The sequence below is a fragment of the Stegostoma tigrinum genome, chromosome X (assembly GCF_030684315.1).
Source record: "Stegostoma tigrinum isolate sSteTig4 chromosome X, sSteTig4.hap1, whole genome shotgun sequence".
Taxonomy (NCBI): Eukaryota; Metazoa; Chordata; class Chondrichthyes; order Orectolobiformes; family Stegostomatidae; genus Stegostoma; species Stegostoma tigrinum.
The window spans coordinates 11,302,412-11,324,481 of NC_081404.1; the positions used below are offsets into that span (position 1 = coordinate 11,302,412).

General features: G+C 37.8%; 1 protein-coding gene across 7 annotated transcripts in view; it reads left to right on the plus strand.

Annotated features, from left to right (window-relative positions):
* ikzf4 (IKAROS family zinc finger 4) overlaps positions 1-21,608 on the plus strand; it is a 187,109-nt gene extending 165,501 nt beyond the window's left edge. For 3 of the 7 annotated variants that reach the window (XM_059643389.1, XM_059643388.1, XM_059643390.1), the window contains 2 exons: positions 7,042-7,176; positions 8,747-20,709. In XM_059643389.1, coding sequence (XP_059499372.1) covers positions 7,042-7,176; positions 8,747-9,471 — 860 coding nt within the window. In that variant the 3' untranslated portion in view covers positions 9,472-20,709. Of the gene's footprint in view, positions 1-7,041; positions 7,177-8,746; positions 20,710-20,860 lie in introns of those variants that run through there. The other 4 variants (XR_007246696.2, XR_007246694.2, XR_007246695.2 and 1 more) reach the window with 4 other exon arrangements.
* Positions 21,609-22,070: the final 462 nt, after the last annotated feature.

Sequence of the window (22,070 nt, forward strand, 5' to 3'; positions counted from 1 at the left end):
TTTAATCAGACTCTCTGACTACATAACCCCTCACTTCAGGAAGGATTCTAAACCTGTCCCCAATCTGCTCTGAAAGACAATGCTTAGATTAGAGATCGGGGGAGGATCAGGTCTGTACTTCTCCACCAGGTTCGCCTATAGTGTGACTTTTAGTCTCCGGTCCAGTAATCATAAGAATCAATCTGGATCTTTCACTAGGAAGAATGAGTTTCCTACTTACTTCGTACTTGCTGCTGTGGCCAGCAACTTAGTTGTTGTTAACTCCCAAAAGGCCAGACCAGATTGGAATCCCAAGAGAGACTGTACAACCACAGGGATTTAGGGAGACCAAGCCAGACCTTGGCAAAGTAGATGAGGAGAAGAGAACAAACTGAACGGAAATAAATGCAGCAGAAGGGGGCCTATTCAGCACAGGGTGTTCCGGCAGACCTCTAGGAAAAGAGGATGAATGCCCCAGAAGAAACTGCATCAGCAAGGTTCTGCAAAAGTGCAGAGAGCTGAACAGAGTTCAGAAAGAGTCATGGAAGGTTTCATAAACTTTAAAGGAACTAAGCCTGACATTGAACTGGCAGACCACTTTGTAGTCAGGGTAAACTGGGAACGGGGGCGGAAGGACCATACCGAAAGGCAGAGGTTGAATGGGTTGCTTCTCCCAGTCAGTCAAAAAAACTGCCAGGTTGTGAAATTGAAAATAGCTGTTTGACAGATATGCAGATGATGGGGCTGGCACAGTCCTTCTCCCTCCAGGATTTTCTTGGGATGCAGAAAGTTCCTGACTGCAGCTGATTAATGTGGATCAAAACAAACTCACCCCATCACTGTCTAACTAGAGATTTGGGCTAACCAGAGCTGCCTTCCCAAAATCAGAGGATTCAGGGAGCTCGCACATAAATAAGCAGACAGGAGGAAGATCCTTCCCTGGTTGAAAAACTTTAGTGCAATACAATGGGGGGAATGGATAATCGGGGGTGTTTGGTGTGGTGGGGGCAGGCAATCAAACCATCCCAGTGTAAGACAGTTAAGGCAGCTGGAAAGCAGCACCTGCTTGACTAGAGAGTTCACCTATACTCTGGAGTAGCTGAAGTTCTAATGCACTGCAATTGGAGTTTGCAGCTTTTCTAGCTTCTGAAAGAAAATACAGAAGGTGGCCGCCAATCCCCATGACCTTTTTTTGAAAATTTATTTTCTTTGGAATGAATGAGAATTATACTATTTTTTCCTCTTCTCAAACATGTCATTGTTGAAAAATTTGTTCTTTTTTCCTGCCAAGAATAAGACCGTAAGACACAGGAGTGGAAGTAAGGCCATTTGGCCCATCGAGTCCACATTGCTGTCACTTAATCATGGCAGATGGGCATTTCAACTCCATTTGCTCGCACTCTCCCCGTAGCCCTTAATTCCTTGTGAGAACAAGAATTTATCAATCTCTGCCTTGAAGACATTTAACGTCCCGGCCTCCACTGCGCTCCGTGGCAATGAATTCCACAGGCCCACCACTCTCTCTGGCCGAAGAAATGTCTCATCATTTCTGTTTTAAATTTACCCCCTCTAATTCTAAGGCTGTGCCCACAGGTCCTAGTCTCCCCACCTAATGGAAACAACCTCCCAGTGTCCACCCTTTCTAAACCATACATTATCTTGTATGTTTCTATTATATCTCCCCTCGACCTTCAAAACTCTAATGAATACAATCCCAGGACCCTCAGCCGTTCATCATACATTAGGCCTACCATTCTAGGGATCATCCATGTGAATCTCCACTGGACGCACTCCAGTGCCAGTATGTCCTTCCTGAGGTGTGAGGAATGAAGGCATTCATGGCCAGATAGCATGAAGAGAAATCCAAAAGCAAATTATATTCTTTGCTTTAATGTTTAAATGCTGTTTAATTTAAAAATGGATAGCCTTGCTGGACTCATAAAATGGCTAAAGCTAATCACATTGTATTTCCAGAAGCTTCTGAACTCCCTGCTTTGCATTCCAACTAACGCTTAGAGATGAGCCAGCTCTTGACAAGAGAAAACATCAAACCCACTGCGTTAAAATGGGTGCTCATGCTCTTACAATTATCTCTTCACCTTGCAGTGGCAGCTCTGGGGACAGTAAAACTACAGCAAGCTTAACCTTCTAATTAGTATTTTTAAACAGCTAAATAGACAATTTTTAAAAATCAGAACCTGAAATGCCTGTCTTTGGCATATGACTAAAACCTAAGCCTGTTAAATTACTTAAGTATATAATTCTGGGAGAGGGTTTTGTGGGTTAGTGGTAGTGTCCCTGCCTCTAGGCTGGAGTATCTGGGTATGGGTCCAACCTGGCCTGGATGCGTGTCATGGTATGTTTGACTAGGTTGATTAAAATAACTCAGATTTTGGGAGGGGTCTTGTGGCGCAGTGGTAATGTCCCTACTTCTAAGCGAGAAGATCCAGTTCAAATACTTTCTGTTGTAGAGGTGTGTTACAGCAAGTTGACACAGACTGATGAAGAAGACTGCAATTCTGGAATTTGTTGTCAGTGCTGTTTGGCCTCCAGAGAGAGACTCGGACCCCAGGTTGACCTGGCAGCCTGACTCGGTCCCTCCATGTGTTACTGGCTGAAAAAAGCTCACACTTTGCACACAAAAGAACAACTGGTTCAGCTCACAGAGGAAATATGTTATTGGATATTGACCTCTGGAAAGTTGTAACTCATGAACTGATTTTCGATACTTCTGGATATACGAAAACTCGTAATTTATAACCTATCTCCTGTCCTGCCTGCCTTAATTTTCTGATTGTATGTTGTTAGAGGATCAAAGTAATTAACCCAATAAACACTTGAATGTTTTATTAATAAACTCAATTCTTGATTTCATCTTAAAGGATTTATTTCAGAAATCAGAATCTAAAAACATAGTTTTCAATGGGCCAAGTGGCCTATTCCTACTTTCCATCTATGTGTCATTCAACACGATCATGGCTGATCCTCTGTCAATGCCATACTCCTGCATTTTCCCCATCCCCTTAACATGTTTAGCTTCTAGAAATCTATAATTTTCTTCCTTAAACATTTTCAGTGTCTTTGCCTCTACTACCTTCTGTGGTAGAGAATTCCAGAGGTACACCATCCTCTGAATGAAGAACTTTCTCCTGGTCTCAGTCTCAATTGGCCTTCTGAGTATCCTGAGACCATGAAGCATGTTCTCAACTGCTCCAGCCAGGGGTAACATCATCCCTATATCCAATCTGTCCAGCCCTGTCAGAATTTTATACATTTTAATGAGATTCCCTCTCACTTCTTCCAAACTCCAGTGAATACAGGCCCACCCAATCTCTCCTCATATGATCTAGCTGCCATACCAGGAATCAGTCCAGTGGACCTTTGCTGTTCTCCCTGTATGGCAAGTGTATCCTTTCTTAGGTAAAGAGACCAAAACTGCACATACTCCTCCAGGTATGGTCACACAAGCCCTTAAACAGCTGCAGTAAGAGATATTTGCTGCTACATTCAAACACTCTTGCAATGAAGGCCAATCTTCAATCTGTTTTGATAGCAAAACGTGTGACATCAGAGCTAGGTTTTTTCCCCTCCCAAGCTGCTTCTGCGTTGGTGGTTTTTGAGGAGTGCCTAAATGAAGAAGTTAAATGAACTTTTAGGTTCTTCATCATTATTTGAGCGCCAGCATTCTTTTTGCACCCCTGTGTCAATTTTATTTTTGTGTCTATTGTTTAGGGGTTTTTCAGGCTTTTTAAAAGATTACTGCATGTTTTGTTTTAAAAATTAATTGTATTACCTGTACCTTTTATATAATGTGGGAGCAAAATACCACAAGGGGTGCTCTTAGTGATGTGATGATCAAAGAAAGTATGATTTCCAGGACCAGTCCACATTGGACAAATTCCTTGGGTGTGTGAGGGATGCTGTCATGTAAATAATGTTGAAGACCGTACAAGGTAGGTCATTTTTCTTTGCCTGTGACTCCCAAATTTCCGATTTCCAGGCATTCCTTATAGGAGCAGAAATATCAATGTCACACTGGGCCACTTGTACATCGAAAGTTGGGAGCGTGATAACTTGTCCAACTACCATCTTAAACAAGGAGTGTAGCAGAGCTTGTAATGCAAAGAAAATGTGAGAATCATAAATAGTGAAACGTGATGCTGCATAATTGTTTAGATGAATTATAAAGGGGTATGTTTCAATGCACCAAGTTCTTTGTTGAATGCTGGAAATGACTGATTGCAGTACAAGGTAGTGTAGTGGCTATGGCTTTGACCAGTAGCCGTGGCATTTGAAGAATTAATTCAATCAGTTGTGAGTTCCATTCCCTGCCCCCCCCCCCAACCAAACAACCAACCAACCAACCAACCAACCAATTCCAAAAAGAACCTACCACTACCTATGCAGTTCGATCATGTATCTCCAGTCCCTAAAAACAGATCCTTGATGTCCATAGGGTTACTATGACGGCAGTAAACACTGCTGTGCAAGCGTTGCAAATCCCAAGAATAGTTTTTTGAAAGAACACAAAAGCTTAATGAGTTAATGTGATATTTATTTGTATTTGATTTTTAACAGTTTACTGTTTGAGGCATGGATGTACAAAAGAAATTTGAGGGCTGTGCTACTTCCACCAGTGCAAGTTCACAACTACTTATGCAGTAGATTTGGTATCTAATTTCCAGTGTGAATAAATGCAGTCTGTAAACTGGGTCAGTTTTACTGTTAACAATGGTGAACTCTTACAGTGACATGCTGTTTAGGAATCTGCTAAATAATATATTTTAGAAATTAAATTGAGTTTTCTGAAGGTTTCTGTGGCTATCACTTGGCGACAGTTCATATTCTTGAATATCTTCCTTTGTAAGATTTGTATCCATTGAGCCTTATAACGATTTCAGAATATTAGTTCAATTTCTGCATGTAACATAGAAATCTTGGGATTACTGTATACTCTGGTTTCCATGTACTCTTGTATTGCTGATTTTCATGGTTTCAGGTCACCATTTGTTTGCCATTTACCAGTTCCAGAATTGCAGCCTTTCACAGTAGATCTTTCAAAACTTTCTTAATTTGAAATAGAGTTTAGATGATTGCATTCATATCCTGACTGGTGGCACTTTTAAAGCTGGCCGTAATGCACTTCTGACCACTGTACCATGTTATTTTAAACTTTTGTTTCATGCATGCCTAAAGAAAACTATGAAAGAAAGTGTCTAGCTCCAATTGACTTTTGAATGTTATGTAATATTTGTACCTAATGGTACAGCTTGAATTTCACTCTCGTTTAAGGAGCAGAAATATCTGTTTTGGTTTCTGCTTCTGAATACTATCCAGCAACCTCTACGGCAAAACTTTGTGAAGGTATAGGGTAAGAATGGTCAGAAAACCTGCTGACATTCAGTCTAGGCTTCTGCATGAAGCATGCCCACTGGATGAGGTACTGGCATCCTGCCTTTGTGAATATACTTAAATTGTGTCCTGGGATTTTGGCTTTGCAATGTGTATGGAAAAATACTTTTGTGAAGAAGCAAATTCCACTCCCTCACCCATTGTCTGCATGTGATGACCACTGTATCCCAGCACAGTGTCTGAAGGAGAGAATTGGTGGGGGTGGGAAATGGGTTGGGGAAGAATGGGAACTGAAGTAGGAGTATACTTGTGATAATTGTGATCAACTCACCAGTAGCACTAACTAGATAGCACACTTAGTGTTGCAGCAACTGCACAGAAAAATACCCGCCTAATGGTGGGCCCTGTAGCTGTGTTTTTCTCGAATATATATTTCATATGGTCCCCATGTTGATAACTTGATGTCAGTCAAGAGTGGGATTGTGATTTGGAGCAAGAACGCTGTTTTTTTTTTAATGAACCCCACCCTTGCCCTCTGGCCTGCCCTCACAAGGTAACGCACACTCAAACACTTCTACATTAGCCCAAACCAGGAATCAAGCCTAGGGGCATGCCTCAACTAATCAATGTTGCAACTACTAGGGGAGCTAACTTCATATTTGTAATGGAACAAAAAATACCATTCATACTACAACTGCAAAATGGTCATGGCCAGAGTAAATTTGCAGCTATTCATTTCTCACAGCCTCTTAAGAAACTGGAAAGGGATGGAGGGTATATATGGTGGCGGTGGTTGGAGGCCAATGACAATGGGGCATTAAGACTGTCAGTAGAAATCAGGTATTCCAGTCTTTTCTTACTCTTCCTTTACATTTTGAAATTTGATAGCAAATTAATATCCTAAATGGCTATAAAATAGCTTGGTGCAAACAAAGATTTGTTCAACCTCAGTACCTTATTTTAAAATGTTGCTAATGAATTTAGTTCTCATCAGGGTGAAAAGATGTCCATACTGGGGAGCACTTTCCACTCTAGTCATCCGGTATCGGCATCAAGCCCACCTAAGTAAGGCCTGTTCTGTTTTTGTTTGCACTTGGGCATCAAAAGACCACCTGAGAGAATATTTTACTTTCTACACTGGCAATTATTATGGCCTGTCTGAGTTTGCCAGCAAATGCCTATTTAGAGGCAATTATGCTGTGGACCCACGGCTACATCAGACTTGGTTGAGGTTGTCCAAACTCATTTCACGTAGGACCTCGTTAAAGACATGGCGCTACTCAAACAGGATGAATCAATGACCTATAACTGCATTGAGAATGCGTATCATGGAATGAATGTGGAGAGTGTACTCAGTGTAGGTTAGGGTTCAATTTGCATAACTCACGCTGCAACTTGCTTGAAAGAAAAAAGTGAATTCTGCTTGTACAACACTTTCCAGAAAATTCACTTAGCTGGCAAAACTGTAGAATTTACAGACAGTTTGTTGGTCTCTCTCCATTGTGGCGCAAATGCGCAAAATGCCTCCTGGAATGTATTGGAGCTCTGTTTCTGTTGCCAAAATGAATTGGTTAACAAGAATTTAATCGTTTGTGCTGTATAAGATGATCGCTAAAGCTGGTTCAAAGCAACTTCCACTGTTGTTCCCAATGCTGCCTGTACAATGTGCATCAATTGATCACCAGATTTTAGGGTGCTTTCTCTCATCAGCAGGGGAGGAGAACCGTGACATGGATGTGATGCCTGACCATATCCTTCAGCCAGCCCCTGACAGGCCTTCTTTTATAGATAGGCTTGCTAACACCATTGCAAAACGAAAAAGATCTACTCCGCAGAAATTTGTGGGTAAGAGCTTCTGTTGTTTTTTTTTAATATGTCCCAGAGGGCATTGAAGTGTTAGGTTTACAACTGTATTTTTCTATACCATAATCCTTTAAAAATGCCTGTCACCATGACAACTTAAATTTAAAAATAGATGAAAACATTTAAAGAGGATCTCAATCCTACAAAGAGCAAATTGGGTAATGCAATTGACTGCAGCGGATCCATTGCATTTTGCATAATGGTGATCTGGCTGCATGTAGTATTGATTTTGCTTCACCATTTTGTGTGGAATTCTGGGTCATAGTGTATGAATGGTATCATTTTCTACAAAATTGCAAATTTTAATAGAAGTAAAAGTTTCATTTTGTCATATACTTTTCATCTTGTTAGTGTATTGGACTCCATTTTTCTTTTTATTGCAGCATTGTTTTAATTTCAGATTAAGAAAGAGCATTGAAAGTTTCCATGTTGGTCTTAAACACATGGCATATTATAGTTCTTTAATATTACCACGCCTAAGTCAAAGATTTTTTTTTACCCTAGTATTGAATAAGTCCAGTTTTAATACTTAATGGCCAAATCACAGAGGTAATATAGCACAGAAGGAGATTATTCAGTCTGATCACTTCTGGGCTAGGTCTCCAAATGAGCATTTTACTTACTGTCAGTCTGCATTCTCCACATAACCCTGCAAATTATTTCTTTTCAAGCAACCATCAGATTCCCTTTTGGATACCTCAAATGAGGCAGTATAGTCCAGATCCTAACCATTTACAGTATGAAAAAGCTTGCCTTGTATCACTTCTCATTTTGCTCATTACTTTAACTCTGTAACCTCTCATTCTTGATCAGTTCAAGTGGAAAGCACTTTCTCCGTATTTACCTGTTCAGAATTCTCGTGATTTTTGAATACTTCCATCAGAATACTTGAATAAGAAGGGAATTTCAACCACCTACTATCTAAGCAAAATAAATTTGGATTTTGTGGTAGGGATTTTTGAGACTTCCTAAATTAGGAGGAATCTTGTTTGATTTTTTTTTTGAGGCTTTCTTTCACTGTCAGGTAGAAGAGTGAAATTGGCCATTTTTGGTTTTATTTGGTTTTGATTATTTTAGTTCCAGTGCTAATTCAAGTTTGCGTTGTTGACCTACTGTCTAAATTTGGCTCATCAGAAATTGTCACCACTTCCTTTGTAAGGTTATGATTTCAAAAATGCTTGAGCTAATGTCTTCATTAAAATGATGAAACATACAATACATTTAAGATTTTGACAATCCTTGATTCTGACCTTAAACTAAATCCATATAATGCCAAAAAGATATTGACTTGAAGGCTATATGTCTTTCTGAAAGAATATTGAAACATCTTTCTTTTAATTTTACTATTGTCTTTGTAATAAAATTTGTAAAATGACAATTTCAGTTCCTGAAACAAAAATTGGTAACTTGGATAGGGGTTTCATTTGTAGAATTTGATGTAACAGAATTGGTTAGAAAAAGGAAAGGGGGAATGATTCACCTCTAACGTCTCTTTATTACTGATATATTTCTGTTATTTTCTGATTTTTAAATCCTAATCCTTTCTTTTCAGGTGATAAACACATACGCCTCAACCTAACTGATGTTCACTTTGAGGTTAACTCCAATTTTGAGAAGGATGTAGAGATGATGGCTCCTCACCCCATGGACCAGAATTTGGGCAGTGCACTGTCCTATCTAGGAACTGAAGCGATGAGGCCTCCGAGGCTCCCCATGACTAGTTGCGCACCGGAGATCACGCCAGTGATCAGTGCTGTCTACTCCCATGTACATCCCATCCACAGCCGAGCTGAGGCACAGGGAAGTAGAGAGGCAGCAGAAGGTCACGATGACGTGCCAGAACATCTGAATTCTAGAGCAAAAAACCAGCTGGTGGAGCTTGGAGTGTCTCCAAGCAATGGTTGCCATGATTCCACAGATACAGAAAGCAGCCATGAAGACAGGAATGCCCAAACTTTCCCCAGTAACTATGCCACACGGCAAAGCCCGGCCTATTCCAAAGAGGACCCAAAGGCACAGGAGCCCCCATCATCTGCCAAAGCAGCTCAAAGCTCAGCCAAAGAGGTCCTAAGAGTCTTAAATGAAGATGGAGAACAAGTTAAGGCTTATAAGTGTAACCACTGCCGGGTTCTCTTTCTTGACCACGTAATGTTTACCATTCACATGGGTTGCCATGGATTCAGAGACCCTTTTGAATGCAACATCTGCGGCCACCACAGCCAGGATCGGTACGAATTCTCCTCTCACATTGTCAGAGGAGAGCACAAAGTGAGTTAGAGAGGGCCATGTGGACTACAGTTTTCTACGCCCCTTGCTCTGGCTTCATCTAAAGAAAGAGGTGTTCTTACTAGGGTTGGACAAGATCATTGTTTCAGGGATTAATCTACAGAATAAACTGGGGTTAAATTTGGCTCTGCTTTTAAAATTAAATCTAAATGTTCCCCATCAGGAGCTTTTTTTATTTCTGTTGCATCTTTTAACCCAAGGATGCTAACCTTGAAATTTTGTGGAAAGGAGCAATGAATATTTCTAGGAACCCAATTTTACAGTTGATGCCAGTTAATGAAGATTTGGATTAAGGTACTTTTTTTTTTGAAGCACTGAATATTTTATGTACATAAGGCAGTGTAGATGGTCTCATCTTAATATGGATGAATTGAAAATAGGATTTTTGTTCCTACCAAAACACTCCATTTAATGGACTTCAACTGGTTTTTGATCATCTGGATAGTAGAGAGCTCAGCTGTTCTCAAATCCTGAAGATCATGTATAACTTTAGAAGAGCAACAGCAGGTGAAAACCACTTACTGATCCCCTTAGCGTTGTATGAATTCTTAACTTAGAAAAATAAGTGTTTTGACCAAATTACCTGAATCAAGGAGAACTACCTATGTTTGTGTCTTAGCAACATTTGTCTTTGGAATATGAAATTGTACAGGTTCCCATTTTTAATATTAATGAGTTTAACTTTTAAACTATTTGAACATCTTGGAAATTTTGACACTTTTTAAAAAAGATATGAATTGCCCATTATTGTTTTCAAGTCCTGGTTCAAAAACTGTGGATTAATCCCAGAGTATTGTAACTTGACTACTCAGTTATGTAATTTAAGATGTTCAGCCAGATTCTGTGATAGCATTGGGGGTGGGGGAGGGATTTATTGTTGAAATTAACCTTTTTAAAAGAACAAAAGTTTTTAACTGCTTCAGTTTGAAGATTTCCCACTGATGTAGTAGTTAATGTGCCTCCTTTGTCACTGTGGTTACAAATTCAAACCCTGTCAATAGTTCATGTTCACTTGCCTCCTATACATGTGGTGAGCTTTGTAAAGTCTCTGTTGAACCAATGTACCATCTTGCCCTGTGCAAAGTGACCAGCCTGTCTGCTGAGCAACAGAAGTACCCTGACAATATACAAGGTCATTAAGCCATGGGGGTGAGTGGAATTTTAGGAGCTATTGTCATTAAATCAGACCATTTATAAAATTTAGTGTCATAGGTAATCCAAACTACCTCGTTATCACTATTGGATATTATAACTACCATGATGCACCCGTGGATTACAAGAGGCTTTAAATTGGTGGCTAATGTTCATAGGTAATTAACATCTTGCCTATTCCCCTTCCCTTTCACCACCAAGAAAGCTGTTTGATGTCAATGTGTAGCCAACCACTTAGACAATGAACTCACAATAAAATGCACAGACTTATTGGTGCATGATAGTTTCTATTGCTCAGTTCCATGGTTAAGAGCATCAGTGCCCTGTTTTAATAAAATATTGACTTGTGGTCAGGTGGTACAGTTAATATATGTACTGTCTGAAGTTCAAACCTTCCGCAAAGTCAGTATTCCAATTCATTACCTACCATGTGCATATTGAGTTCCTTTAGTTCTTGGCTGAAACGCTGCAGTGCTTAACACTCTGAAGAGAGGTAGCCATCTGTGTTAGTGCTCGCCAACACTGGAGCAGCATTTGTATTAGAAGCTGTGAAGAAATGTGAGTGTTATGTAGGAATGTGCAGTTTTAAAACTTTAATCATATAATATAAATATTTTAGTTCCGACCAAATATGGTTGCAGGAAGAAGGTTAATATATTTTAAACAATTAATGTGTTATCTATTAAAAGGACTTTCCAAAATGTTGAGGTTTTAAATATTGTCAGCATTCATATTTATAATTTTAAAATTCTGTAGTCTAAAAATTTAGATGCTTCACACTCCTGTGTTGTCAGCTCCAAATCCAGACCTAGGCCACTTCAGCCACACTCACAGTGAATATATCCATTCTACGTTGCTTACTGGATTGAACGTCGTATGGGAGTTGGATATTGCCAGCTACTGCAACCAGTGAGGCACAGGAAAGCTTTTCTTTAGAGATAGGTGAATAAGAGAGAGAAAGAATGAAGAAAAGCAAGAAGAAAGATTATAATCCCTCTCCCTTCTAATAAAGGATATTGTATGAATGCACACAGCCATGATTGAATATCTTTACTCGATTAATCAGCTGCTGTTCCAAAAATGACATTGTTTTTCTTCAAGTTTGTAAGTTTTTACAAAGAGGGAAACTATGACATCAACAATTTCCAAAACACCAGTCCAAACTCTATATTGAGTTCTCAAGGTGGTTTACTGGGTTATAGTTTTCTTTTGTCCAACCCTAGTTCTTAACCAGTTTTCTTTTTCTGTTTTTCCATGATTGATTTGTTTTGAACTGACACTTCTAAGAATTGTACCTTGAATTTGTAGAGTTTAATTGTCTTTGCACATTAATTTTTAACACGTAAATGTGTTGCACACTGCTAGGGCAGCACAAGTTAGCTTCCAATGTCTTATGTAGACTCTAGATGTAATTTCAATGCCTTCCTTTTTCATCCTTTATTTTGAACACTCTTGTAAGATTTAAGTTTAATCTGTGCAAGGTACAATTATTTAAACCTACTTTAAAAGGCCCTGCTATATTAGTAGAAATTTCTATATCTGTGCTCAATACAATCTTGTATTTCTAGTCTCTGCAGGAATGGGACAAGCTACAGATTGGTAAGAGCAACCTAGAGTCCCTGTAACACAGCTAGTCCTCTAAGCTGTGGGGACAGATAAACTTGGAAACAAATTTTATCTGCCCTGTCAATGTTGAGTTAGATGCAAAGGGGAAATGTTTTAAATTTGGTTGTTGTTTCTGAGCCAGCTTTTAAATAAAATTACAAATAAGAAAAAGTGGCTCCTTTTGGAAATTAAGATGAGAAATTGCTTTCAACCATAACAAGGAAATCCTAGGCAATGGTGGTGGACCATTGTTCATTGTAGGAGATTTGTGCTTAAGACTTTAGGTTTATCTATCCAACATGCTTTTTGTGCCTTTTTTAATGCTTGCACATGTCACTTGATGGTACCATTGTATTTTGGCAAATTAAGTGTGCGCTAAGTTTGCAATCCAACTGCATAAGGCCACAAAGGTCGAGCATCTGTGAATTGGGAATATCGCCCTAGTGCAGTAAAATTAAAGGTTTCAACTCCACCAACTTGGCTGTTCTTGTACCTGACCTTAAAAGGCATCTCATTTCCAAAATAGTTATCCACTGTGGTGTTGAGCAGATCTACCTGATGGAGGAAAACCTGCACCAACCAGCATTCCAGTAAGTTTCTGAATCAGGTAATGTACACTTAGAACCAGATTACATTTTGCTTTTATTTGCAATTAATAAGGAGTCTTCAGTGAACATTTGGTCAGCGAGTAAAATGGCTACCATTGCCTGGTGACAAACCATGTCAAGGAAACTTGCTTTCAAGTTTAAATCTCAATTCATCTATTTTTAATCTTGAAGCACTTTCAAAATAATTATAACCTGAAATAAATAGCCTTCCATGCCTTTTAATTTGTGGAGATAGCATTATAGGTTGCTTTTATATTTGTCATCTTTAAACATACTATTTAATCCCAGGTGGGGTCTAACTTAGAATCACAAACTGTTGTTCTGTCTGGAGCCAATAAGCAAATACAATGTTATCCTCCTTAAAGGGACTTGTTATTTTTCAAAACCATAGATTCTGGATTGTGGAGTAGTGTCTTGCAGGTTTAAACTGCAGGACCATTTCTTTTTTATTGTGCTATGTTGAAAGCATTCAAAGCGGCGCAAAATATTGTGAATAATGTGGTCCCCTTATCAAAATAGTGATAAATCTTGTGGTTGGTTGGCTCACCAAGCTGGTTCATTGTTCTTGGTTGCAGTGTAGTCTACTGTATACATTTTTCCGTATAAGTTCATCTTCAGTAGGCAATATAACTTCATCTTTTTGACCTTACGATTTACCAGCAGTTTGCTCACTACCATCTAAATAAATTCTAAGTATCTTACTTCATACTGTCAATAGAGTACATGCCAAGGAATCTCAAGATGCAAATCACCACCACATTCTCTCACCCACAAGAATGCAGGGGGAAAAATCATCTGGATTGGTTTTATTATTTTGGGGAACTCTGGATAGAGGGTTCATTTAATTAGTGCATATGACTTGATGTGTGGCTTGACTGTTGCTATGCACATAATGGTGGTGGAGTTTTTGTGACATGACCTAATGCTTGCATGGACTTTCTGAGCACTTTGCAAGAATATGAATGGGGATCATTCCTAATGCAACCCCATTATGTTTTTGTGAAAGTAAACAAGATTGAGATTATCAAAATATACAGAAAATGAAATGTTTCCAGCAGTGATTTGAGATTTTCTTTGGCTGAAACTTTGGAAATCAAAAAGCTACTAGCTCAGCAACTTTTGATTTGGGCATTAATTAGGCTGATGATTTGATGATAGACTTAAATCTGCAATGGTAAAACTGTCAATGGAATCAAATATGCGAATGAATTTTGCACAGGTGGATTTCCACATCATGTTTTTGCTATATTTTCATAATGTATGTTTTTAACATTATTTGAAGGGCCTCTTCCATTTATTGACATTTTGATTCCTACCAGCTACGTGCACGTTTAATTTTTATGTAAGTTCACGTGGCTTTGTGTTGTTGGTTTCCCCAGTTATCAGTCCACTAGTTAATCATTGTAACTTTAAGACAGTTGTAATTTTGAGCAATTGTCCTAAAGTTAAAAATATTACAATTTTTAAAATGCCAGAGAGTAGTACTTCTATCATCCATTCAAATACTGGTTGATGAGAAGTTAACCCTGATGAAGTCTGAACTAAAACTTTCAGGTGGCTAGAGGGATTTTACAATTGTGTTCTTCCAGTGTTTATAGACCTTTATCTCAAAAGTTCTCAAATTATTTTTAATCTGTTGTTGTTGTAAAGTTCTTTCCTTGGTTGATTTTTGGAGAACTGCTATTGACTTGTTCATTAAAACCTCCTCCTTCCCAGTCATTGAAAAAGCTCATAGATATGTTGTGACCTCTGTATTGTACAGTAATAGGTACTAGGGAGTGAATTGCAAAACAATAACAAGCATTCAGATAACAGCATATGCTACCAGAATGAAGCCTGAATTGTTTATCGTTGTTTTCTGAACTCAACAGAGTTATTGCTGTTGATTCCCTCTTCTGTATTAAAGTTGTTGTATTGTATGTAGTGTTTGTCATTCCATCATGTCTTTGGTCATTTTTGCTTTTACTCTGAGCTTTCAAGTGTGGAAACTTTGAAGTGGCGAAAATCTTTAATGGCAATGTGGAAATAAATGTACAACATGACAGGTCCTGAGAGATTTTGGAATCAGATTGCTGGAAGGTAGTGCACACAATATATATTCTACATTTAGAGAACTTGTGTTTACTTTCCTACCTTCCCCTGTGCACATCTTTGTACAATTTCCAAAGAGCATGATACAATACACTGAGCAAGGCACCAAAAAATGAAGTTTTAATTTGAAAATCCTCAGGTATTAACGTCTCTAATCCTATGGTGGTTTTGAGGTTATTAAATTGCTATTGGAACAAACCATGTCATAATCAATAATGCCATTATTGACTATCTTAAACCCCTCAATGCACAGCTTATACAGTCTATTTCCTAGTAACACTTCTCAACCAAACTGTTTGCATGCATCCTTGTGGGCAACTTTGTTTATACTGACGCTGTTCTGATGCAAATGCAGTTCTTGTACTACTGATCTCTACAGACAGTAATATTCCCATGTGAGTTTGTGGAACAGTACCTGACCCTCGGGCACGATAAAGAGGGGGCACACATTTTTTAATTTGTGAAATTTGTAATTTAAGCCACAGATCAACTGCCTATGTATGGTTACCACAGCTAATATTTTCCTATATTCAACAACTACCAAAGCTTACCAGTGATTTTGTTAAATTGTCGATTCCTGTAGGAAGCAAATAGATTTTATGGTAACAGCAAAATTGTTTTTCTTTGAAACGCTTAGAGAGTTTTGCTTTCATGCTTTTACCTTTATTGGTCCAAAAATTGGCATAAGATACTGATTGCCCTTCAGCACCTTGCTCCATAAGTGAAGTAACTTGCAAGTAATCTTGAAGGATCACCCACTTTAAGCAGGTAGTACCCGATAGTCAATAAGTTAATTGAAATGAGGGCTAAATTGCTCATAATGAAGTTTACAGTTTATCTTTTCCCATAATCTAGTGTTTCCAAACATAATTTAGATATGGCAGAAAACTTCAAGCCTGCTTGGAATCAGTAATGAAAGACTTTTAATGGCAATTGGGCAGCCCATCTTTTAGTTAGTTTCACCTAGTCACTACTGCATTCTGTATATATAATTATATAATATAGACTGTATATTATGTAATTTATATATCTGTTTCTGATCTAAGAATGTATTGCGTTTAACCATTTATAGGTAAAAGGTAAATTTATATTTGGATTGTGACTTTTTAATGACATGTATTCTGAGGATTTGCCTCCTATCCTTCCAGTTTGATCCAACAAAAGAAAAACTCTCTTAAATGCAGTCAGCAGTAATATTGTTGAGAATGGAGGCTCCTCTGTGCAGAGCAAAAGCAAAAAGGCATTCATCTGCCTTGTAGTACCCCTTGCTTTTCATTTGCAGTATTTTAAATCTGGAATGAAATTATTCCTTTTATTAAACTTCCTGTTTTTCTATTCACTGTATGTATGTATGTATGTATTCAGTTTATGAATGGGGGAAAAAGCGGGATACTGTATTACTGTGATGGTAACCAAGTTGATTGAGAATAAAATGCCCACTTATGTGTATGTTTGTTGCAGTAAAGAGTTTTAAATGGTCATCACTTTTTTTAATTTTGCTCTTATTCATGATTGTGAATCATAAAACTTTACAAAACAGAAAAAACTGTGGTTCTACCTGTGTTTCCTTGGGACACTGGTCTTTGTATGAAATACGTAGTTTCATACAAGAAGTGTTTGATTTTTGAAGTAATCAAGCTTTTGCAGTCACACAAGCAAGAGCTAACCACTTGAACCTTTTTCAAACAGCTTTCCAAAGCACTTTGTCAATATTTATTGCTGGTGCAGTGATTAGTGGTTGTTTAGCTGAATTATTTAAGAACTTGATAATCGATCATTTCTATTGTCAGTTGATTATTTGTTTAATTTGTCATTTTTCACGTAAAACACCAAAAACAATTAAAATTTATTACTAAATTTCCTTTCATAATAGTCTTCATCTACAGTTACGTTTTTAAATATTGACTTTGTTTTAGGATAAATTACGTGTTTTAATTTTACACTAAAAATAATATCTTTGAATAACTCCTAACAGAAACAACTTGTATTTTATATAATCTTTTTAACAAAAGGAATGCTCCAAAATACTTTGTGATTTGGTACAAGGAAGGTTATGTTTGGCAACGAGGGATGACTGAAAGTCTTGTCAAAGAAGTGCATCTTTTGAGTTTTTGGCTTTATTCAGTAATTGAAGTTGCATTGTCCTCAAAGAAAGAGATTCAGATAAAGATTTCAGTGTTACACTTGCTTATTTCCAATGGACAAGTCAAGTCCTCAAACAGCTTGGAAAATCCTCTTGGAAACTGGCTGTATCCGAGAATATCTATCCAGCTTAATGCAAGCATTTCCGATCAGTTTGAAGTATTCAATAAAATAAGCTACTTTACAGTGACTGTGCTTGATTTGCTTTCTTAACAAAAAAACTCCGTAGTTGTACTGACCAGAATAATGTTCAATATATTTTGCAGTTAGGCTGGTACCACACTTGGACTTTTACTTCTGAGAACTGGACTGAAATCCTGACATGGTCATGCTCCTTCTGAACCAGCCGTATGGGTCCTATTTTATGTATGTCTGGGACACTCAGCCCAAATGGTAGTGTGTAAATGTTTGTAATCTGAAACTGCGTTTATAACTGCGCAAATCTCCACAAGTCCACAGGCTGATGTGGAAAATGAAAATGCCTGCACTGGTGCAGCTTTGTTCTGGGTCTGACTTGGTTTGTTTGTTTGTTTTAAACATGACCTAGGAGAGCTCAGTTTTACCTAGATGGTGGACACAATGTAAAATAATTTATTTCCACAATTCTTGACATTCTTTACTTGGAAAGCGCAAAAATATTACCAAACAACTTTAACAAGTTGTTTTTGTAATTGGTGAATCTCTTGAAATAATTTGCAGCCAGCAGTCACACAAGTATCTGCAGACTTGCAATTATCTGCTTTACTTGTGAAATATCAACCTTCATTCACTACTATCCATTAAAGTCACCATCTACTTGATTGCAGATTATTGGGAATATAATGGATTTTTTTCCAGGTATGGTCATTGTGTCACTTTCTGTCAGAACTCATTCGTCTTGATGCATCTGAGACCACTGCAATGATATGTCTGTGCTTCAAATTTAATTCTATCAGCTTAAAGCACATGCTGTAATATGAGACAAGTAGCCTTTCAAAAGGCATATCACACATTTTGGATGAACTTAAGTGTGTCTCCACTGTAATTCTGTGTATTTCTCTAAATATTCTACTTTGCTACTTTAAGTTGTGCATTAAAAAGAGCTTTACTCTCAGAAGATGTTTTTATCTTGCACTTAAGGATAATACATAATATGCTACAGTACAAAAACTAACCTATTCAGGACATAGCTGAGCTGTTTAGCACTAAAATGGCTTAGAAATCTAATCTTTCGACTGTTAAAATGTCATGAGCAACTGTGTATTTTTCAGCTTTAACTTGGTGTCTGTCAGTTGCTAAAGATTTAAAATTAAGTTTAAATGTACCAGCATTTTTAGGTTTGACTTCCCTCTGCCCAGGCACTGAAGAAACACTAAGTGTGCTATATCTGTCCAACCTCAAATTCATTCCAGCTTCATGTTCCAGGTCATTTAAGTAGCTCAGGAGTGCCTGTGCACCAGGAACAAGAAAATCAAAAGCAGTTTTAGGCTTCTCTCATTTGTAGCTGCATCTGGCCTTGATAATTTTGGCTACTGATGGAGATTAATAACATAAGAGAAAGAGAATTTTTTAAAAATAGATTGCTGGGATCTAGCTTCAGATCTTTGGCTTGCCCTGGAATCTTCCAGGATTCAGTGGGAGCCATTTTGGGATGCCCAGCAAATATGACTGCATGAAATAAGGCCAAAAACTGTAAGTGCCCCTTTTCTGATATATTTAAATGGTACTGTCTGGGTTTCTGTAGGTGCAGGCCTGAGTATCCACCCACCAGGAAAACTCTGAAAATACCAAAGCAGTATTTACAGTGCGCAGACCCTGTGACCTGGGGAGCTGCTATTCTTTTACCTGTGTACCAAGAATGCTGGTTTCCAAACTTCTAAGAGAGTAGCCTTTTTGCTTACAAGTAATCATATTTATCAAAGTTACCCTGTTTGCCAGTTTTGGATGTTAAAAATTGAGCATATAACACCTTGTATGTGAGAAATCTTACTGCATAGCAAGATAATGGCAGTGACAACACTCTGCCCATGCCATGTTTTGGAGTTTCATAGTCCTAACTAGAAGTTATGGAAAATTTGAACACCGTGTCTTTTAGTCATCTGATTTCGGTGCTAAGTTGATGGGTTTCCTTCACACAAACTCTGTCACCCTCCCAGTAGACAGCATCTTTGTCACAAACATTTTAGTACAGTTGTTTGTTTGCCATGTCAAACGTTGGCCCCTAGAAAAGACATTTGGAGTTACAGTACGTGAGAATAAAGTACCATTGCATACCAGTGTGTCACCATTTCAACTGTTGAGTTAGTGTGTTGTGCAACTGGTGTAAAAGTGACTTTCATTTCTCTGTGCTATGTTTTTACCAATAAATTAAACCTAATCATAGCAACGGGTGGTCCTTTTATATTTATCAACTGAAAAGGATACGATTGTTATTTATGGTTATAGGAAGTTTTTGTTCCCTGATTGGAGACCCAACAATTGAGGGACAACATGAAGGTCACCATTTTATTGACTATAAAGTGCAAGCTCATTTTTAAACTTCACTTTATCCCCAGGAACTGGTCAGTACTAGAGTACAGAGCACTACTTCAGTCTTAGGACACTTGTCTGGAAGTATATTCATTTTGAGGTATTGAACTAATATATTTCAACAAATGAGATTGTTATTTGCAGTGGGTAGACTGTGAAACATTGTACACTGTTTGTGTAGCTAAAAATAAAATGTGCAAATGCTGGAACCTTAAAAAAATGGTATACATACAGGCCAACCAATATCTGAGAAATGAGAGACCAAACTTTCCTCAGGTGCTTAGAGACCTGTGCATTGCGCCATTTGCTGTTTCTATTTCACTGTGGCGCTTTTATAGACTGCATAATGATATACTTCACTAACGTTAACAAGTTTTTGAGGAAAACTTTTTTCTAAAAAGTTTAAACACTTATAATATGTACAACAGATAACTGCTAAAGTGAAGTAGACTGCATGTTTTTGGCTATATGGAAAAATTCTAAAACTTTTGTTTTCTGATCAGGAAAAGGGTAAAAGCCCAGTCCCTCAATTCCTTTTTTTTAAACAAACATGCACATATTCTTATATACCTCATGAAAATGTGAATATGACATTAGCAATGATGAACTGACTATTCTGGATCGACTATCAATTATGAATAATCGCAATCGTTGTACCTTGCTGATTTGATTTTTGCAGGCAGTTTTTTTAACCTGTAGATGTAAAATTTTGTTTAGTTTGAAGCTGTTATTAATTGGTCTGAGGACAGTAAAGTGTAATCTTAATAAAGATGTGCTGCCTCAAAAAAGCTGACCCATAGCGTGTTTAAAATGCGTGAATATTGTGTTTTTATACAAATGTACGGAATTCCAAGTGCAATACTCCACTGTCTCTTTACAGTAGTTTTCTTGATGGACTTATTCGTATACGTTTGTGTGTAAGTACGATAACAGACCGTTATTGTCTTGACATTTTTTCTCCTGTGATCAATATGAATTGCATTATGTTGCTTTTAAAAACTGCTCCAGAGCCTTTGTACATGTATTATATTATAATTATATATATTTGTGTACTGGAGAAAAATTACTGTAAGTTTTGTACTGTCATGGCTGAAGGTCTACTAAAATAAATTTGAAAAACTCAGGAACCCGTCGAAGTGTTCATTCTTTTTATATTCCAACTATACACGGTGTTCTATGATTGCTGTACTTTGTAAAGATATGGCCAAACAAATTATTGACTAGACTATAAATGCAGGAAAGCTTACCATGTCATTTTCTGTTTTTCTGCCAAGACATTCCATTTCACACTTTGAAGTAGTTACTGTTGGCATGTAGGCAAATGCGGCAGCCAATATGCGCACAGCAAGGACCAACAAACAGCAATAAGATAAGTTACCTAATCATGTGTTTCAGTAGAAACAATTGCGTCTACATAGCACTCAGTCATTATAGTGCTTTATTACATCTCTCAAATGCTCAAAGTACTTCACTTTTAATTAATTAGTTTGATGTCTCGTCACTTTATGGGCAAGTGCAGCAAACATTTTGAACACAGTAGGAGACCATAAACAGCAATGAGATGAATGACTATTTAAATTGTTTCTGATGGCATCAAGGTAAGAAGATTAGGCAGGATGCTAGGAAAACTCCCTGTTCTTCAAGTAATGCTGTAGGATTGTTTACATTCACTTGAGATGGGACTTCGGTTCAGCATCTGATCTGAAACATGGCCTTCTTGATGTTGTGCTTAATTTCTGGAATGTCTTCAACCTAAATATTCATGTTTAAACAAATTGTATGCTTAAACAAATGTATGTTTGCTTCCGGTTAACAGGCATTTTCAGCTGAAACTTGTGGAGCCCTTGTACAAATTGGGAAACTTTGTACTTGAGGGAAGGAGATGAGCACAATGAAAATGTAAATGTTTGATCCTCTGCCTGTGGTCTGCTGCAAAGAAGGAGATCAAAACTTGTCCCTTTTAGGGAGGAGAAGTGGGTGGCTAGGTGGCACATGAATAGAAAACCTTGTATTGATGTGAAGCACAAGTTCAAATTAAAAACCTTCTCTGATAACTAAACATAGTTCTTTTAAAATGTGAGGTTCATTGGCATCAGCCTAGTTTCTGATGAGTCCACTGCACAAAAATCACCCATAACTTTTATGCATTCTGAAATTGTTTAACTTACATGGAAACTCAAGTTTATTGAAGGGCATTAGGCAGTGCAGAAAACCAAAAATACATTTTTAACATACTGTGCCGAACTTTGGACTATTTGACTGTCAAAGGTTAGATAGTTTCTGTTTGCCTCAATGATGTTCATTGCCTTGATGAATACAAAATTCATCAGAATGAAACTGATGCCTGCACCCACCCCCCCACCAAAACCACTCAAAGCTTGTTTGTTGCAGGCTGATCCATGGATTAGATCATATCCACTGAAGGGCTTAAAGTCTGTAACAAAAATGGAAAAAAATGGATTACCAACTCAATGAGTAAAAAAC